The sequence below is a fragment of the Natator depressus genome, chromosome 2, assembly GCF_965152275.1.
Source record: "Natator depressus isolate rNatDep1 chromosome 2, rNatDep2.hap1, whole genome shotgun sequence".
NCBI lineage: Eukaryota > Metazoa > Chordata > Testudines > Cheloniidae > Natator > Natator depressus.
In genome coordinates this window covers 105207623-105229202 of record NC_134235.1, presented here as the reverse complement: position 1 = coordinate 105229202, position 21580 = coordinate 105207623, and the positions used below count along the sequence as shown (strand labels likewise).

At 40.1% G+C, this 21580-nt stretch overlaps 1 protein-coding gene across 2 annotated transcripts in view; it reads left to right on the top strand.

Moving 5' to 3' along the window:
* The window catches only part of CDKAL1 (CDKAL1 threonylcarbamoyladenosine tRNA methylthiotransferase), a 657626-nt gene that overhangs the window by 618732 nt on the left and 17314 nt on the right, over positions 1 to 21580 (top strand). For both annotated transcript variants that reach the window (XM_074944791.1, XM_074944792.1), the window contains one exon: positions 1534 to 1698. In XM_074944791.1, coding sequence (XP_074800892.1) covers positions 1534 to 1698 — 165 coding nt within the window. The remainder of the gene's footprint in view (positions 1 to 1533; positions 1699 to 21580) is intronic.

The following is a 21580-nucleotide window of genomic DNA, read 5'->3' as shown; positions in this document are numbered from 1 at the left end:
TTAAGTAAATACACTTTTCTTCCTGGTTGTTCCTGATACACGTTAGCTCAATTATAGGTTCCCTGTTGTTAAAGTCTTTGCTGTGCCATTTGTTCTTGAAGCAAGAAAAACTGTTCCAATGTATTTAGAAAGATCTCATTTCTCTTGCTTTACCAGCAATAGTATAAATTGAGCAGAAGAGTTGGAAGAGTTTATAGTATGTGGTCCATGTTCTGTGTCATTCTCAGGGAATTATAAGATCCTGGAGCTTTGTAAGATCAGGAAAGTGTGGCTTTGGCCTCTGTCCTCGGGGCATGCCCATCTCTTCTCAAATGTGCTTGTTATGTATCAGGCACGTCAGCTGCAAAGGCCTTTATGATTGTTTTTCATGTTCTCAGTATATTTTTATGATAATTGGTTATATTGAAAGAATCTGCTTTACAAAGAGAGTGAGGATGTTGTTGTTGTTTTAATATTTATTCTATCATAACACCAATGGTATGTCTACACTGCAGTGTAAGCCCAAGGTTAGTAGAACTCAAATTAGCAGGCCCTGGGTTTCTTAACCTAGGACTTGAGTGTCTACACACATTTGTAACCCAGGTTAGGAGTTGTTGAACCCCGGATCCCAGCCTGGGGCTCCAGAGTCTACACTGAATCATGTGGGCCCAAATCCAACCACCCATAGCCCAAACTTTCTAGCACCCTCCCAAAATGTGGCTGCTCTAGCCGTTTGTTCATGGTGCAGTGTGGGAAAACTTGATTGTCCACCAAACTTGACTGTCCAGAGGACAAAGAAGGTTGACCCATGAGATTGTGGAATTATTTTGGCAGACTTGCAGAGCATGAGTCCAGTGGGGCTACACCTACACTGCAAAGCAACAGGGCTTGACTGCTGTGTCCTGGCTTGACTCAAGCTCAGATTCTCCACCTCCATGGGGTCCTGGGACCCTGGGTCTGAGCCCTGAGTTAGTGCAATTTGTGTGTAGATGGAAGGGGGGTTAAGCCTGAGCCTGAGTGCAACCCCTGGGCTTACGTTGAAATGTAGACATACCCCAAGAGGCCACAATAAAGATAAGGGTGAGGCTCTCTATAAACACCTATGGACATTGTTTATGCCATGAAAATCTTACAGCTGAAGAACCAATAGGTTATCATGTAATAAAGAGATGAAAACAGAAAGATTTAGAGACATCTAGTAGAGTTATCTTGAGCAAGTAACCTTCAGAGGTATTTGGATCTGATTCCTGATGTAAATTTTGCACCTCACACCCACCTCTTTTGTCTGCCAAAGGTATTACTCAGGCAATTAAGCATAGTTAAAAAGAGCAGACTTAATGCTGAATAGCTCTTTGGGAGTACAAATGGGAGATATTACCCAACAGAGACTTTTAGGAGGAGGTAGAGCATGCAGGTGAATGAGATTTGAGTTTTTCACGTTTCACACTGACCTTTCACCAAAACTCTGGTTTCTGAATGAAATCTGTGGTGATTTGAGTCCTAAGACATTCAACATAGGAAATGTCTGTACCATCTGAACAATTTCTTTTAAAGGTTCTCGTGCCAAAGAACCCTGAATTCATGGGTAAAATGGTAGAAGTGGACATTTATGAAGCAGGGAAACATTTTATGAAGGGGCGGCCCGTGTCAGATGCCAATGTGTTCACTCCATCCATCACCAGACCGCTAGCAAAAGGACAGGTTTCCGGTATAACAGAGGTGAGTAAAAGACATTTTCTCCTTTACTACACTAGTAAAACAGCAGCTGTTCAAGAATAAGGATTCCAGGCTATGTTTCTGTTTTCATTTATAGTTCCCTTTTTATGTATGCATGAAGTTTTAATCTTCTGACAGTCTGAAATCTGAATTTAAAAGATGTTTTTGCTAATGCCCATAGCTTTATTTTTTTGCTCGTAAAGACCATAATAAACTTGTTTCTTGTTCCAGGATGTAACATGGAGAAAGAAATTATTAGCAGGGAAAAAATTCAACACTGGTGATTTATATAGTCTAGTACATCTCTAACCTAGTAAACTTTAGGAAAGAATTGTGTATTTTTCTTTATCAAAATATTTGTAATATAGAATACATTAATTTTAGTCCTGTATTAAAATACCTCAATGTACATCATTCCAGAGGTTCAGATTTTACCAGTAGAGAGAAGTATTCTATACTTCTAACATATTTGGTCAAAGCTAGACAGCTGATTTAGTCATGCAGAGAACATAAAACTTTTTTTCTTTTTTTAAAGGTAACTTTATCCTGTATTTTATACCTTGGCAAATATGGCAGTTTGCCAAGTGTTCTCTTACATGTCATGGAGCTCCTGTTGTAAAAGCTGATGGAGTGTGAAATGAAAATGTGTATCACATTTCTAGGCATCATTTGATGTCCTTTCTCCAGCAGAATTGTTTGGAGCTCCAAAAATATATGTAGCAGTAGTTTAGTGTATGGAAGAAAGATACCTGACAATTTATTTAGTCACCTTGCTGCTTTTTCCTTTTTACAGTAAATTGTAGACAAATATGAACAAGAAAAAACATTTCAGTCACTGTTGCAGTTTGAGATGGTTGTTTTAAAATGGACACTTATGGACTAATACTCATAAGTTAGAATGGTATCTTGAAGGGGTTTGGCTGTGGAAAAAGAGTACAACAGTGTAATAAATCTGTACATGCAGTAATGTGTTTGACACATCATAAAACATAAGTAATAACTTCATTGTGTGCGTGTGTGTGTGTGTGTATTGGGTTTTGGGTTTTTGGCCTGGCATAGGACTGTTAAGGGAGTAAGCAGCCAAAATCTCAAAGTGTCTGATTGGACTTTATAACTACTTAAACACGGCTGGTTTTTTCATCATGTTTTTTTAAAATAATCCACTGGAACAGAACCAGAGCTGTCATTAAGCTGAGTATGTGCTGCCAAAAGCTTGTAGCATGGGAATGAGCAGACTGAATGCTGACTGATAGTTTATATATTAAAAGAGAAAGAAAAAATTATTAGAACCAACATGATTCAAGTGGTTTCAAAACAACTATGGAGATACAGGCAAGGTGCACAGTTCTCAGGTGATGTGCTACTGCCATTTGACCAGCTCCTGTACTGTCCAGATGCAAGGCAACAACAGGGATATGAAACACTAAATGGCTTTCAAAACTTTTTTGGCTGATTGAGTTTGTTCCTTAAGGAGTTGTATTACTTATATTTTCTTTATTGGACATGTTAAGAAAAGACTGCATGACGTAGAACTGTAGCTACCTGTGTCATCTTCAATAGTGGGAAGCTAAATCTGACAGTTTTGAACCATGCTTCAGTCATTTTATACTTCCGGCAGTTAGTTTCAGCATTTCCCACTAACAGATGTTTCTCTAATACTCAGGAGATGATTCTGGTACATACCCTGCTAGGAAATACATAGGATAGCACTCTGGTGGGTGTTTTTCTTTATTGCTTTTACTTGGAAGAAAAGATACTCTTAATATTTATTATTAGGGTTGGGCGTTTGGCAAAATTTTGAGGGACAGTTTTTTGTCCCCCACAGATCCGCTTGAGAAAACCAATTCTAGCTCAGAATTTTTGTGCAAAAACTGCATGACAGCCATCTTTGAGGTCTTTGGCTTATGGAAAGAAAACAGGGAGATGTATGTGTGACTGTATGTTGCTCTTTACATTTATAATATGTTATATTCATATGTATGCACACAACAGATTGGGGGAATGGAGACATCTTGGAAAATATATATTCTATTCTGCCTCTAGAAGTGGAACAGGGCTCTGTAATATTGCCAACCTCAAGAGATCAAAAATCATGAGATTGGCCCTCAAAATCATGAGATTGGCCCCCAAAATCATGAGGGTTTTTTGTTTTGTTTTTTAAATCAGGTCATGTTTTTAGTGCATCTTTTGTCTCAACTCTCCTCTACTTTTCTGCCAAAGTCTGTGATAATTTCTGGTTGAAAAGTCAGCCTTTAATGCACACAGATATGGACACCTCTCTCTGGCTGCTGACATAGAGACCCCACTTACCCTTTCCTCGACCCTAAGATAGAGGAACAGCCATTCATTTCTTATTATTGTTTTGATTCTCTCCCCTTCTAGTTTATTTTCTTTGATAAAAGAAAGATTGGATGGCAAGTAGCTTGAGAACCACTGACCTACTTAATGAATCATGACTCTCACTCACATATAGAACTTATAATACTTCTTAGGGTTGATGAGTTACAGATATATATATTAAAAAACTTTACATTAATTCCTTCTTTCTGAATTTTGCTGAACAGTGTGTGGATGAGTATGTCAGGAAGGGGTCTTAGAAAAAATGAACATTGTACATTGTATGCAACAGCAGAAGAGAAATATGCTTCTGCTTATGTTTATGTAGTACTTCAATAAAAGAATAAATGACATTCACAAGTAAGTATGAAATAACTAATCGGTGTTAGCTAACGGGCAGTTGACCAGTAACCAGCCTCCTTGGGGAGCACAGTGTTATGTAATGTCTCTTCATTAAATATTTTTTAAAGATAAGTGTTGTAAGTACTTATAATATTCCAAAATTGACAGTGTTTCAATGCAAAGACGTATTCATATAAGCGATAATGTCACAGTAAAAACAATGTGGGCTTGGTTTAGCCTTCTGCAATAAGCAGCACTTCCCAGACTTCCCACCCAAATTTTTCTGCCCCTGAGACCGGGCCTCGCACCCCACCCATGCTGCCTCTGCTTCCCTCTGCTCCAGATCCCCCTGCCACAACCCTTTCTTCATGCCTCCCCACATCCCACTTTACCCTATTCCCCCAAATCTGCCTCCCCCGTGCCCTTCCTCCCCCTCATCCTCTCCATCCTTTCAGTGTCTCTACTACTCCTCACAATTCCCTGTGTCGCTTCCTGAACCATACAGTGGCAGTCATTTTGCCTGTGGCCTGGCTTCAGTCTCAATCAAAAGAGTGGGAGGTAGCAGCTCACTTTATTAAGGACAGCCTCACTTTCACATGCAGCAACACTGTAGGGACCTGGCAGCCATCTTGCTGGCTTTAGCCCCATTGACAGTAATATTGAATAAGAGAAAATTCATGAGTGGACAGCTTTTCATCATGTGTTCATCAGACACATTAAAAAACACCTCAGAGTTTCTACAGTTGCAATAAAATTATGTGAGTTGGCAATACTAGACTGTACCAGTTTTTGAAAGAGGAAATGCAAAACTCATGCATTTTGATTATTTGTTGTAACTATGGAAAAGCTAAACAGGTTTCAGAGTAACAGCCGTGTTAGTCTGTATTCGCAAAAAGAAAAGGAGTACTTGTGGCACCTTAGAGACTAACCAATTTATTTGAGCATAAGCTTTCGTGAGCTACAGCTCACTTCATCGGATGCATACTGTGGAAAATACAGAAGATGTTTTTATACACACAGACCATGAAAAAATGGGTGTTTATCACTACAAAAGGTTTTCTCCCCCCCCCCCCCCACTCTCCTGCTGTTGGTTAGTCTCTAAGGTGCCACAAGTACTCCTTTTCTTTTAACAAATAAACAGTATGTGGGATGGAGGAGAAATTTTAAATGATGCTTGTACAAAAATTCAAATGTACAGCCCTCTTCCCTCCTGCCTGCCCAACCCCTTCCACATACAAACAGGCTGAGCCAGTTTTGAGGTTCCAAGGAGTTGGCAGCTGTAAGATGGTAACCAGCTGCCAGATGGTTCTTTTATGAGCCATCAGATGTCTGTCACTCAGCATAACTGTCCCTTAGACAGCTAGAAGCTCTTGTACTTAGAAGCCTGTATCTTGCAGCTGGCAATGCAAGCAGCTGAGATACCTAGGGGATTTGAGATAGATTTACATACAGTGTCACCAGTATTGGTCCCTCTTCTGCTTCTGTCAGTGGTCCTCTCATTGCAAATTTCTGTTCTCATCCTTTCGCTGTCCGTTGGGATGGAACAGGTTTTCAAAATGGCAGCCATTTGAAGAGGCATCTGAATTTAAATTTAAATATAGGCAGTCTGGAGCAAGAGGAGTGAATAAGAAGGAAATAGGTCCCATCTCAGTGAAGCACTTAAGCATATGCTTATGTCCATTCCTATTCAGCAAAGCACTTAAGCATGTGCTTAACTCCCAATTAAGTCAGTGAGACTTCAGTACATGCCTTAAAGTTAGGTACATGCATAGTGCTTTGCTGAATAGGATGGAGTGTTGACTTAGGGCCATGACAGTGGTGATTGATGGCTACAGATATTACAGTACAGCAGCAAAGTAAATATGTTCTCCATAGTGTACCATAAGCATTATTTAGTGTTACAGTGTATGTTTCAGTGGACTCACCAAAAATATGTACTGTTTGAAAGAGTTTACTGTTTAAAGCAATACTCCCTCTTTCTGCTAGAAACAGAAGAATATTTCAAAATTGTACACATTAAGAGCAAACAATATGACAAAGAATAATTTTTTACAATTGAAAACCTCAGAATGCACAGTTACATGTAAAGCAAGCTGCAAACCAGCGTGAACACAGAAAAACTGCATATAAATTGCATGATGGGAGAAACCTCAAACGGTGCAGAGTGTAGATGACTGTGAAACTGTGTGGAGTGGAGCTGGACTACTCTCATTGGAAAAAGAAATAGAAGCCCATTCCCTGCCTGCTGCATAACCTCCAGCAGTTTTCCATGATTAGCTCACAGAGAGCACTCAAACTACAATTCAAAATTAGCCAGAATGGCTTCTGCTGCCCCACTTGACAAACATGGGTGAGACTCACGCAATCAGGGAACCAGAGTCAGTGTCATGTAAGTTGTGACCAGTCACCGTTGACCATACTTGAACTTCAAAGAGGTAATGCAAAAATTTCACACAATCTTTCATAAAGATTTTACTGATATCATAAAATCTTCCTAATTTAGTAAATATTTTTGCCAACTCATAAGCAGACAAAGTTTGAAGGAATATTTCACACAGCTGTTTTTGTTGCTTTTTTAAAAAACATTTAAAAGTACATCTCATGTATACATAAGTTGAATACATGTTGGTTAAGGATAATAAAAGCTTCTTCTCACAGCTACCCTCCCCATCAAATCCCACCCTCTTAGAAAAAGCCTGAGTAAATAGATGGGCCTGGCAAAATGCCCTGAAGTTCAACCACCTCTGGCTCTGTTGGAAAAAGGGAGGAAGTGAGCCTCAGAATCAAGGGCTCTGAACTTAAGAAAGCCCAACCTTCAAGTGAACAGATCTAGGGACTGTAGTAGATGTGTTATATTCTAAAGCACTGCACAGCTGTTGTTTATCTGGACCAAAATTTTGCCTTAAAAGTAGAATTTTCAGTAAGAGCCACTGACAAGTGTACAGTTATAGTGATTCATTGGAAGATTAGTTTCAAACAAGTAGGCTATGATGATTACATTCTTCCCAGAAAAAAGAAAAGGAGTACTTGTGGCACCTTAGAGACTAACAAATTTATTAGAGCATAAGCTATAAGTTGGATAGAAAGTTGGCTAGATTGTCAGGCTCAACGGGTAGCGATCAATGGCTCCATGTCTAGTTGGCAGCCGGTATCAAGTGGAGTGCCCCAAGGGTCGTTAGTTCCTTCCTTTTCTTCAAGGTGAGAAGGAAGTCTGGGAAGTGCTGCTTCTTGCAGAAGGCTAAACCAAGCCCACATTGTTTTTACTGCATTGCCAACAGATCGAGGGACGTGATCGTTCCCCTCTATTCGACATTGGTGAGGCCTCATCTGGAGTACTGTGTCCAGTTTTGGGCCCCACCCTACAGGAAGGATGTGGAAAAATTGGAAAACGTCCAGCGGAGGGCAACAAAAATGATTAGGGGACTGGAACACATGACTTATGAGGAGAGGCTGAGGGAACTGGGATTGTTTAGTCTGCGGAAGAGAAGAATATGGGGGGATTTGATAGCTGCTTTCAACTACCTGCAAGGGGGTTCCAAAGAGGATGGCTCTAGACTGTTCCCAGTGGTAGCAGATAACAGAACCAGGAGTAATGGTCTCAAGTTGCAGTGGGGGTGGTTTAGGTTGGATATTAGGAAAAACTTTTTCACTAGGAGGGTGGTAAAACACTGGAATGCGTTACCTAGGGAGGTGGCGGAATCTCCTTCCTTAGAAGTTTTTAAGGTCAGGCTTGACAAAGCCCTGGCTGGGACGATTTAATTGGGCATTGGTCCTGCTTTGAGCAGGGGGTTGGACTAGATGACCCTGACATTCCAACCCTGACATTCTATGATTCTCACTAAAGCTTATGCTCTAATAAATTTGTTAGTCTCTAAGGTGCCACAAGTACTCCTTTTCTTTTTACCGACACAGACTAACACGGCTGCTACTCTGAAACCATTCTTCCCAGATTTCTCCTGGTTTAGACTGGTGTAAACTCTGCTCCAGCAGTAGAAAGTTGGCCAGTGGGGGATATAGCCATGGTGGGAATTTACATCCCATTGTGCCAGATTACGTGCCATTTCAGCAAAGGCCATAAGCAAGTGCCTAAATCCAGTAAAAATCAATGGAACTTAAGCATATGCTTAAGGGCTTTGCTGAATCACGGTCCTAATGAATCTAGCAAAATGTCTACACGCTTTGGGCATTTAAAAAAAATTGTTGATTATTTTCTAGTTCCAAGCAAACTTGTCATGAATTATTGCCTGCAATCTTTTTTTTTTTTAAGCAGATAATGCAAATGTGTATCTTAATTCTACAATTAATTATTAGGTCTGTTGAGTTTCATAAAAGATAAAAATATGAAGTAAAGCTATAGACATGATATCCCTACATGTATGTACATAGGACCTGATTCAGCAAAACACTTAATGTGCATCCCTATTCAAAAGAGCACTTAAGCAAGCATAACCATGTGCTTAAATGATGTGACGAACAGATATTGACTTAACCATGTCCTTAAATGCTTTGCTGAATTGTTGTTCATGTTATTGCTGTGCATACTGAGTTTACTGTCAATGCTTAATAAATAAAATAACTATCAGGAATAAGCATCATAACTGTATGACAATGGTCCGAATGTTATTTACCTTTTAAGTAGCATTTCATGTGCTTCATTAAATTGCATTAAGTAAGTATGGATTAAATCTTGTCATAGATCTGTGGGCCTGCTTAAACTCTCTAAGGGCTTTTCAGCATAAAAAAACCAAAGGAACGCACAAGTTTCCTACTTAAGGATTAACCTAAATCAGAGCACCCGTAAGAAAGCAAGTACCTGCAAGAGAACTGCTCTGTTGTTAGAAATTCAAACAGGAGGAGTTAAAACTTATGCACTACAAAAATGATTCCACTTGTTTACACAAGCTCTGTGTCGCGAGGAGGACAAGTGAAACAGTTAAGCTGCAAGCTGAGGAATTTATAATAGTAAAGAACAGTGTTAATGGTCTCAGGGAGAAGCTAGGGGCAAAGCTTTAAGTCATAATTGAATATATCACCGTATACAGATCCGCTGAGTCTGAGATCCCTTTGGTGGGAAATTTTCACCATATGACAAAATGGTAGAAAGGAAAAAATATTCTTTACAGAAAAAGACTATCTGAATGTATAGGCATGCTGATTTTGGGTTTATCATAGCTCTGGTTTTCTTAATATGCCTCAGTTCCCCTTCCTCTTGATACAAATTTAGATATCTCTTCAGTCAGCTGATTTATACACTGTTTCAATTGCTGTCCATGGTAACTTGTTCCACATGTTTTATTACCCTTTGTGTGAACTAGTTCTGCCAGAGTTCCATATTTATAATGTTTCTCATTTCATAATTCTTAGCTTGTTCCCTAGGTTAAGACTTTTAAAAATAAAAAAGGATCTTTGGGAGAAGTGAGCAGCAGCCAGAAGAGAAACCGGGGGAATGAGCCTCCCCAGTGGTTGGTCAGTCAATCTGTCTTTGTCTGTTTATTTCATGGGATCTGGTGACATTTCACCTCAGGATGTCTCTCTAAACTCTAGAAGAGCTTCACTCTCACAGTCAGCAGAGATATTTTTTCTAGTCACTTAGCGAAAGGTGACCCTTAAACTTAACCAAATCTGATCTCTGCTGTCAGCAAACAGAAGAGCCTTGTTTATTGGCTGCCAAAAAGAACAGTCAACAAAGTGTGGCTTAAAGGGGAGTCTCTGATTTTAGGGAGAAAGTGCTCCCTCACAGGCAGAATAATATGGAGATGGGAGAAAATACACTCTCTACTAAAGCAGGAATGAAATAAATAGATCTCTAAAATCTGAACAGGAGACTTCCTTCAAGGACTTAGGGTTGGTCTATACTAAAAGTTTTACTGCCATAGCTATGTAGGTTGGGGGGGGGGAATCACACTGACATTGCTATGCCGGCAAAAGCCCTCGTGTAGATGCAGTTATACCAGCAAAAAAGTCCTTCTGCTGGAATAACATATTTCACTTAAGGAACTGATATAAGCTATTCTTGAAAAAAAAACTGTTTTGATACCATGAGCTGCACCTCTATTGAGGGTGTATAATTCTGTGAGTATGTCTATACCGACAAACCTTTTTAAATGTACACAAGGCCTTGGAAAGAGACGTGCAAGATCTGTCTGACCAGGAAACTGAAATAGAATCTGGTCAGATACCATTTTTGTAACAGAGAAAAGTTTTGAAACAGTTGAAAATGGGAAACAGTACCTAGAACTAAATATTGATGAATTAAAGTGAAAAAAGAACAAGAAAACAAATTAAGGATCAAAGGAGTCCCAGAGAACAATGAGATGGAGAACCTAAAATCATCTGTAGAAACCCTATTTAGAGACTTACTTAGAAAGGATGAGAATTCTCTTATATTAATCAATAGAGCTCACAAAACTCTACCTCCACTGAAGATTATCAGAAACAGAGTGGACCTATTTCACTGTCCAGGGGCAAACATATAAAATTTTATAAGGGCCTCTCTTCCCTCACCTTGAAGAAAAGGAAGGAACTAAGTTAGGACCGTAGGGCTACTGTAGAAAATCATTGGGGGGGGGGGGAAGAGGGGCTTCCCCTTTATGCTATATTTCAAAAAAAAAAAACCACAGCATTTTCTTATGTAGGAGACATAGATCTCTGAAGGACCTGAGGATAGAATTTGATCAGGAAGATTTGGAAGAAAATAGCCATGGTGAGAGATGGAAGCCTAAGAGCACATAGAACCTGGTAAAACTGAAGCTTACCTGAATAAATAGAGAGTGCATCCAAAAGAAATCCTTACAGCAAAGAACTTTCTGTTATATGTGTCAGTGTAACAGGGTTGGCACCCACGTCTCGTGAGTGCCCCCTTCTGGTTGGGCATGTCTGCGGTCTTTAGTTCTGGTGTCCCCTTTTGGTAGTTCTCAGGCAGGTTTGTCAGACACAGCATTCCAGCCGAATCACTCTGTATGTTAACCAGCACAACCCCATTCCGGGGTATACAGTCCACCGGGGCCTGTCTCTCTCTAGCCCCTCCCCCGGCTTTGGCCTTTAAGTAGTCCAGCTCTGGTATGGGGTTGTATCCCCAGAGCTTCCTCCCTGGAGACACTATCTTCCTACAGCCCTCCCCAGACTCAGTGCCTACTCCGTCCCAGCAACCAGCCAGGAGCTGCCTCAGTGCTACCACAGTCCCTGCTAGGAAACTGTCTGTGGCCCTGCTGCTCTTCCAGGCAGCCAGGCCTGCAGTCCTTTCTGCTCCAAGCAGCAACTAACTAGTGCTCAGCAGCCTTTTATATGGCCCTCTTGGGCCCTCACTGGCTGCTTCGCCAACACCCACTCTAGCCTGCTTGCAGGATCTCTCCACTGCTCCTTCCCTGGAATGGGTGTGGCAGAACCCTGAGGCCTTCAGCAGGGGGCCTTTGAGCCTAGTCCACCCCATCACAGTCAAATTATAAATCAGAAAAGTGTGGTGTAGGGGGTAGGGAGATCCATTTCTATATTGTCTTTGATTTGTTTATTTATGAGTAAATAAATAAAATAATAAATAAAGCAGATTAAGTTGCTTTCCTTTTTTTGTGGCAGGAGAGGACCCCTCAGCTAATAGCTGGAGAGAGGGATAGGAAGGTGAGGGAGATGGATAAAAGGAAAACAGAAAAGACAAATCAGACACAATACTCCTTAGCCCTAAGTGGAGGAATACAATATGTAGAAAGGAAAGACAGCTTAGTTTTAAAAATAGTTGGAAAGGTATAAATCTTACCAACTATAAATAGATTTTTAAGATTGTAGTCTAACATGGGTTATAATGTTGCAGAGAAGATGGGTGGGTAATTTATCCCTGTGAGGGTTTTGGTTTTTTTAACTTTCTGTTCTTCATTTTCTCTCCTTTATGGATGCAAACTGAGATCTATTAATTTGGTCTGATTGTTCCCAGTAATTGGTAACATTTTAAATTGGACAAGCAGCCAGGCATGTAGTCCTGGAAACCAAATAATTATCTGTTCACAGGATCTATAATGGATACATAATATTATCTTTAAATTTCTGGTTGTGCACAAGCTAGTACTACAAATGTAGCATTAAAGGTTGTGGGTCACCCAACTGTGTGCTTATATTTCATTATGTTGTGAGAATTTTTTTTATAAAGCGGAACATTTGTTTGGAATATGCAGGCTTTCAAAAGTTTGTTTTATGAGAAAATATCACCTTCTCTGAATAGATTATTGGAAACTTAACTCCACATTAATGATGTTTGCTTGTGACTATGGTTGAATAGGTTGTTCAAAAAGCTGATGAGGAGTTTGATAGATCCCATTGCTATAGAGCTGAGCAAAGCTGCTCACCTGTAATGAATGAGGAGCTTCATTTCCCACTCATCTCTACTGACTCTGAACTTCTTTTCTCCATTCCCTTTTCCCTCCAAGTCTGATGTTCTTTGGCTGCGACTAGCACTCAAATCCGTTAATTTTATCAGCTTGGATAGGTTACAAACTGCTGGTTTGGACTCCAAGAAAAATATATCACTGTTGCTGCATTAGACTTAAATTTGGCAAAATATCTTAACATGTCTCACTACCCAAGAATGGATGGTTTTCAGCACAACTTAAAAAAATAAATAAAAGGGAAATTTTTTTTCTTGCTGTATAAAATGCTTATTCAGTGAGTTGCATTATATTTAATAAAAATCGGTACAGTATTCAAAAATGTTTGCATTGAGTGGTGTCGAACATATCATTCTTCTGCTCTTGTGCTATCTCCCTCTTTCTGCACTACAATCTAGTGCAGTGCAAGGCGTCCAGCTGGTTACTGCTTTTACATGTATTCATCCGCTTTATTTAATGTGTTACTCTTGTTCCCTACTGATTATAAATAGAGGTCATGTTCTATAGTGTTAAATCCCTATTAATTAATCTTTTTTTCTTCTTGTCTTCCAAATACTGGAACAAAGCCATCTGTGGGTATTTAGAAAAAATATGTTGCCTCAGAATGTCAAAGTGTGGGTCTACTCTGAAAAGTGACTTTGTAAAAATGGCATCATGGTGCTCTCTATATATCGATTTTCAGTGACCTATAGATTACCTGTTCTTGGGTAGGAGGAAAGGAGGATGAGGTTGGTGTGTTTTGGGTTTTGCTTTTTCTTATTTGTTTTTTTTTTTTTAATTGGAAGTCCAGCAAAGCTCAATCTGGGCTCTGAAAGTCAAGATGGATTCTTTCTGGCTAATTTATCACCAGCAGAATAGTTTTTGCCATCAGAATTTAGCTAACAATTCTCTTGATCATGCACAAGATGGAATAGAATATGTCTCACTGCCTCAGAACTGGACAGGTCCTGCTATGCTAAAAGGAATAAAAGGTGGTAGCAGGTTCATATAGTTAAGGGGCCATTTTTATATAATCATTTTCAGAGTAGAACTGTGCTTTGAAGTACGAAGCAAGAACTTTTCTTTCTCGTGTAGTGCCCTGAGCCTACATGTTTTATTCATTCAGAACTCCTAGTGCAGTGGTCCCCAAACTTTTCAGTGTCCCGTCCCCCCCTTACCCCTGTCCGCACACCTCCCCTGGGCTGGGAGCAGGGATGTGGCTTGCGGGGCGGGGACGCGGACCAGGGCAAGGGTTCCGAGGCTGGGGCCAGCAGCCCAGGCCACAGCCGCACCTTCCTCTGTGTCCCCCTGGGGTGGCATGCCCCACAGTTTGGGGACCTCTGTCCTAGTGGCTTCACTAGAGGAAGCCCTGCAGCCTCAGGATCTGAGATTGTAACTTTACTGAAGGAAAGTCAGTTTCAGATGAAAGTGGGTATATTTTGGTTGGTTTCCTCTTTATTTCCAGAAGGATAATGTTATTTGGCTGGATGTCAGCATGTAATCCATTCAGATTACGTAATTATTTTAATCCTATGCTGCCCGTGTAGTTAATAGGAATAGAATATGAGTTTGAGGTGATGATTCAGCTGTGGATCAATTTACAGAATATGGAAGGATATGAACACACCAGTCATTTTTTCCTCCCACCTCAAGGGAAGACGTTAGGGCTAAATGTCACTTCTAATTTTGCATTTTATTTCTGTTGCCTGAGTGTATGTCTCATTTTTAGCTTTGTAGCCTACACAAATTCAGTGCCAATTGTATTTTCACATTTCATAGCTGCCTTGTGCCTGCTGCAGCATAGCACTGGGGGCCAGAGGGTGGGGCCTGTCCTTTTCTTCACAAGTACAAAGTTAAAAATTACCTAGCAGTGTATTATCAGTTTCACAAAACACTCTTCAGCTCTCCTACTGACATGCAAGGATGATTTTTAGGATTTTTTTCCAGTATGAATTTTAACTGGAAGACTCTTTAGATAGAATGTAAAAGGTCTTTTTTTCCCTAATTTTCCTAATATTTTACTAAATATTCCATTTTATACATTCACCGAGTGTTAATTAGCTTTTAGCATTAAAAATAAAAAGACAACAGCCGCTAATTTTCTCACTCTGACTGCTCCTTTTGGAGGTCGGTTATTTCCAACCAGCTGTGCCAGAGAAAGGCAGTATGGATTTGACATGTATACCTCTTCTAAGAATGGGAATTGGTTCTCAGAAAAGACAAAGATTGACCAAGGACATTCAGCAGATGTTTATATTACAGTGCTGCTCATAGTGTACATTCATATCCTCTCTTTTCTCTCTACTGGTTGGTGCTCCAAAATAAGATCTTATAACTAGCATTGCGCTTTTTAAAATACTTCTATATGTTGATTGCATATGTAATGGGAACTACAAATGTGAATCGTGTTTCCACCTTGTCCTCGTCCATCCAGGGCTTTGATCCTAGTAATGGCTTCACATGTATACTTAAGCACTGCAGCACAAAAAATGCATATTGACCTTTTGAAAGGAAACAGAGGTTTAAAAGGGTTACATAACTTTCTCTCTTAACAGACAAAATGTCAGCAGGAGATTCAGGTGTTCTGGGTATTTTATACACACTGCTGATCAGTTGAAGTTCTGCCCCTTAAAAAGTACTTTAAGAATTTTTCCTCTCCATTTATTATTAATTTCAAAAACCATTGAAGTGAAAGGGATTATTACTATGGCAGCCAGTTTTGAAAGCAAGTGAAAATTGCATTCATGAGGTTAAGAAACAGCTTAATTTAAAACTGTTGAAAGTAGTTCTAATTTTAGACAGGTCAGCAAACCATGTTAGGAGCAAATTAGGGTGTTCCTCAATTCTATTACACCCTGAAGTCATTTGATGAAATGATCAATAGACTGCTAACTGATACTGTAATACTCTATTTTTATAACATTGTGGACTCTTGCTGCCTGTTTTTGAAAGGTAATAATGAGAATTATAAATGCAACACTGCATTTATACTTTTTATTTAATATGTATATTATTCTTGTAAATCTGATATAATTTTGCTAGGACAAATCTATTGAAGTAGTTCTGATCTAAGATTATAATTACCTTCGTTTTATAGGGATTCTTTATACTTTCGGCTTCATAATTTTTCTTGTTACAGTGATGAAACAATTTAGCTCTTACATGCTGAATGATGTTCCCATAATACTTTACTGTGTCTGTGGCCCTTTGATGGTGACTTATCCAAGTACAAACTAGAGTATAATTAGTGTGATCTGATTGTTGGATATTAGTTTTTGTTTTAACGGCATCATTAATTTTACAATGACTTTCATATCCTAATTATTTCAGATGGTGTATTAATTTACATAGCCCAAAGGGCTTCACGGTGACAATGACATTTTCAGAACAGCATCCCTTCTTTCACATTCTCTCCATCATTATACTGTATCTTCATAACTAATTCATTGAATGGTCGCCTTATCCCATAATGAGTAATCAAACGGTCACATCATTGTATCCTTGTAAGTCAAGATGGAAAAGCAGGTTAACCCAAAAGGTTAGCCCTAACTGAGAACTGTGACAGAGAATTCAGCCCTGACCAATGCAATTTCAGAAGCATAAAGTTCCTCTTCAAGTCTTTTGGTTTGGGGGTCTGGATCTGGGTTTTGAATTTTGTTACCAGCAGCTTTAGACAGGAAATCTTTTGTTGTGCCAGGGATGAGAAGGAGGCTGGATGAAAAGAAAGAGCCTTTTCAGTAGAAGATAGAGATGGATTTCTAAACAACAGTAGTATTTGCTTTAATTTGAGTGATTAAGTACCTTATATTTCCATGTCATCAAAATGCCATCCTTTGGGGTGGCTCTCTGAAAACTAGAGACTTAATTCTATTGTCTGAGACATATACTCCTAAATGCAGTAGGAACATTCAAAAAACTAGATATGGCCTAATTGAACATACTAGTTATCTATTAATATTAGACATTTCCAAAGTAATGAAGCAAACGTACTGAACCAGGACTCACATCAAGAGGTTATTTTTACATATAGTAACCATGTATACTTGAAGTATATAATGTAATATTAGGCTTTCATGCAGCATCCTCTATCATATATTCAAACAGATCAAACCATTGCTGTTTCAGGTGAAATAGAATTATAAAAAGACTTGTTTCCCTTCTTAAAACCAAACAATCTCTCCCTGAATCTGAGATCTCTGGAAAGTATTTCTATCAAATTACAGAACGAGAGAATTACTTTTAAAACTTGTGTTTTATCTCTGAAAACCTAAGGGTGTTCCTGAGGCCTGACACTTGGATTTATTTGACTTCATATTCAGTTCTCTTCTCTACTTTTGTTTCCAACACAAACTGTTCCTGTGAGGTTTTTTTTGGAGAACTGTAAAAGAAAAGAGAGATTAATGCCCAGTACACCAATCTTGATCTCTTACTCCTAACTTTTCCTCATTAATTGTCTGTAAATGCATCACGTGGCAGGATTTCTTTCCCCCTGATTCACTCCTTCAGGTGCTAAAACACTGCATAAAGATGCAGAAATATTTTTGCTGACACACACTGATGCCAGGCCAGGTGGCTCCTATTAGCTCCAATCCAAGAGTATAACTGGAGTTGAAGTGGCCTGTAAGCAGAAGGAACTGAAGAAGGAAAACTCTAGGAACAGTCAAGCTTCAGAGAAAACTTAGGCTGAAACTTTCTTAGTGGTGGTGGTGGTTGTTAACAATAAGGGGGTGTATTTGGACCATATCAAGTGTGCAGATACACTGGATTAGGGTGGGAACTCCATCTGCTTACTGGGTCTTTTAGATAATTGTACCATGTTTGATCTTTCATCGCAAAGGATCTCAAAGCAATGATCACAGTTAGAGCTTGCGATACCTTCTGGGATCAGTTCAAAACAGGTTCTCAGGTTTTTATGTCATAACCGATGTGTGAGTTTGTAGGCCCTGATCTTCAGAAGGGGTTGGCTCAAAATTAACATGGTTTTCCTGTGTTTGAATATTGGACTTCTCTAAGATTCCATTCTATTCTAAGTCAACAGACAAGCTCCGAGTTCAGTGGGTTCATGCATCTTTGCTTTGGTTCACTGGAAATGGGACTAAGCCTCAGTTTTGATGAACAACAAAACTATGACCTTGGAAATACATATTTTTCCATATAAAAGTAAATATAACAGGAATATTGCTGTTCCTGTAACCTGAACATCGGAGGCATTAGACAAAATAAAATGTGAGTCAAAATACAAAATCAGACAATATTAATGCTATTTAGTACTTGTATTGATGTGCGTCATCCCTGCTAGTGGAGTTATGTCAGCCCACTATGTACCAGAAAACTGACTAAGTCCCTCGCTACTCTCCCAAGCATAATTAAAAACCTGAGTTTTTGGAATTACAGAGGTGAGAGCTATAAACCTCCCAGCTAAATCTTGTTATTCTGAGAGCGTATAAAGGATGTAAATAAAACAACAGTCTGTGCACATAGGTACTTCTTCCCAAAATTAATAAAGTATGTGAATTTCACCAATTACTGTATTTGTTTTATTAAGAACAAGCTGAAATTGTCACAACTTTTTCTAATGCTACTAGGTTATATGACAGCTTTAATCTATCCTGTTCCTTAGCTAACATTACTGAATGTGCACTCAGTACGTTCTTCAACTTTTTATTATTACTGAGGTCACAAGTGGCCAGTAGTAAGTCATTTTTTAATTAAATACATTAATGCAAAGGCAGAATAAAGGCCACCCAGTTCACAACTATCTTAAGATATAAAGATGCTGAGTGAGACTATAGAACAGGCTTTAAATGCTAAAAGCACTTTAAGGGCTTGTCTACATAGACATTTAGTTCTTCTTTGAGTAAGGTTCTGATGAGTGCTCCACTTCAGGCTCACACCCTTTGTGCCTTTAATTGGAGATTTTTGGTAAAGTAGAACCTCAGAGTTATGAACACCTCGGAAATGGAGGTTATTTGTAATTCTGAAATGTAACTCTGAATAAAACGTTATGGTGGTTCTTTCAAAAGTTTACAGCTGAACACTGACTTAATACAGCTTTGTAACTTTACTATGCAGAAGAAAAATGCTGCTTTCCCTTTATTTTTTAGTAGTTTAGTAGTTTTGGCCCACACATGAGCGCTGCACTTCCTTGTGCCATGCCCCAAGCCTAAATATGGTTAAATGGGCAAACCACCCTCAGTTTCTTCTGCCTTGGCTTCAAGATGTGCATTAGCCTGCTTTATTAAAACTGAGACTCTCCAGCAGACCTCAGATCCGAGCCAGAAGACCCATCCCTGCACATCAGTCTCTGAGTGAACACAAAAAGAAAAGGAGTACTAGTGGCACCTTAGAGACTAACCAATTTATTTCTTAGTCTCTGAGATGCCACTAGTACTCTTTTTCTTTTTGCGAATACAGGCTAACATGGCTGCTACTCTGAAACCTGAGTGAACACAGAGCTCCATCAACTTTAGCACGTTCATGTGGGTCTACCTGAGGCAAATCCAGAGAAGACCAATAGAAAGTGGAGCCATTCTCCGCAGGAGACTACCTCCAAAAGACCTTAGTCCCCACAAAGCAAGACCACTGCAGAGACCTCTCGATCCACTCTGGGTACAGTTGAGGCTCCAGACACTCTTGGTACCAATCCTATGTCTAGAGCTCTGGGCTCATCTGAGAAAAAGAGCAACAAGCATGCGTTGGTACCAAGACCTTTGGTACTGCAGAAGCAGGACACTGCATCAATGAAGCATTCCGTCTCTAAGAGAACAGTACCCACAGCTCCTTCAGTTCTATCTGCATCAAAATCAACCACTAAGAAGGCCTCGGTACTAGGAAGACACACTTCTCATATGGTCTTGGTGCCTCTCCAGGCATCCTCATCAGTACCAACTACTTTAGCAAGAAGGGACTTTTCAGAATGACTTATATCCTCAATACCAAAAATGGAATGGTGCCCTGTCCTTCAGACCTCCCCCCAGTACACAGAAGTTCAGATTCTCCCAGAACTTGCTTGTTTTGGAGGAATCAGTGACTCCCATTTTAGTGGTTACCAAAAGGTTATCAGTATCAAGATAGGCACAGTTTCAGAGATGGGATATTTCCCTAGTACTGCTTGATTCTCCAGCACCTTCAGAGAGTTCTGGGGCTCCCTCTCTTCCAATTCACATGTCTCAATCTAAGATTCACCTGCTCTTCAGACAAGGGATTTCCCACCTGAGACTTTTGAAAAGAGGGGAGCGTTACACCAATGATGAACCTGTGTTCCACCGAACTGGTTTGAGCACCAGTGGATGCCACTCCCGAGTACTTTTGGACCACCCGCCCCCCACAGTAGCCATACGGGGATCCTTTGGCTGCATATCAACAGTAACTTTCCCCATACTCCTAATCTTTCTTCTGGGGACTACCGGGAAAGATGCTCCCATACTCAAACTATCCCTCCTCCTCTACCTCAGGCACGAGAATCCTTTGAGGAGCAGAAGGCCAGGGAAGATAAAGAGGCTACTCTTGAAACAAATACTTCTTCGTCTTCCCCAGATGGATCAGTTATGCCTCCCTCACCAACTATGGCAGATGACCTCAGCTATTTCCAGGAATTAATGAAGCACATTGCAGATTCCCTTGGAAGATGTCAGGGAGTTGCAACATAAGTTGCTCAATATCCTTCAGTGCACTCCCTCTACCTGAGTTGCCCTGCTTATTAATAAGCCCCTGTTGGATCCTGCCAAATCCATCTGGCAGACCCCTGTGATAATACCACCACCGTGTAAAAGGTCCTGGCTAAGAACCCTAAATTTTTGTTCAATACTCATCCAGCACTGAACGCCCTGTTTATGAAGGCAGTGAATGAGTGTGGCAGACAACACCATATGAAGGCCACACCATATGTTAAGAACCAAATATGCCTTGATCTGTTCGGCAGAAAAACCTATTAATCTGTGACTCTTTAATTTAGGATTGTGAACTATTGAGCTGTCGTGGCAACGTACAATCACTCAAATTATGCCAAATTTACCACCTTTATTGAGCATCGGCTGACTGATCAGTGTGACCAGTTTCAGGCTATTATTAACAAAGGTCAACTGTTAGAACATCTCTGCAGGCCTCGTTGGATGCAGCTGCCACTGTCACTTGATCTGTCTCTACAGTAGTGGTCATGCAGAGGGCATCCTGGCCCCAGCTGTCTGGATTCCTAAGGGAGGTTTCCAAAACACGGTTGAGGACCTTCCGTTTGATGGCCTCGGGCTATTTGCTGAATCCTTGCGTACCCTTAAGGATCCAGAGCCACGTTCAGATCCCTGGGGATTTACACACCTATAAACAAATGGAAGTTTAGTAGATCCGAAACGGCTCAAAAATCCCACACCACTTAATTCTCAGGATTCCAGAGACCTTATTAACCACCCAGGAAGAAGTCAAGGTTCCGGAAGAAGAGACCACCTGCTTCCTCTACATCTACTACTGAGCCCTTATCATCTGAGTATCAGTTTAGATGGGCTGGCTGAGGGCATGGAACAACTCCACAAAAACAAACTGCATCTACACCATTCTATCCACCTTCCACCTTTTGGAGACCATCTCTCCCACTTTCTATCTGCTTGGGAGAGAATAACATCAAATAAATGGATGTTGGAGGTTATGAGATTGGGGTACACTATCCATTTTACCTCTCTCCCATATACCCACCCACCCCTTTTCCTGTCCCTTTTCAGGGACCCCTCTCATGAGTACCTCTTAATGCAAGAAATTGACTCCCTTGTGTCAATAGGTGCTGTAGAACCACGTCCATATGAGCATAGAGGGCGGGGTTTTTATTCCAGCTATTTTTTGTCCTGAAGAACAATGGAATGGTGGAG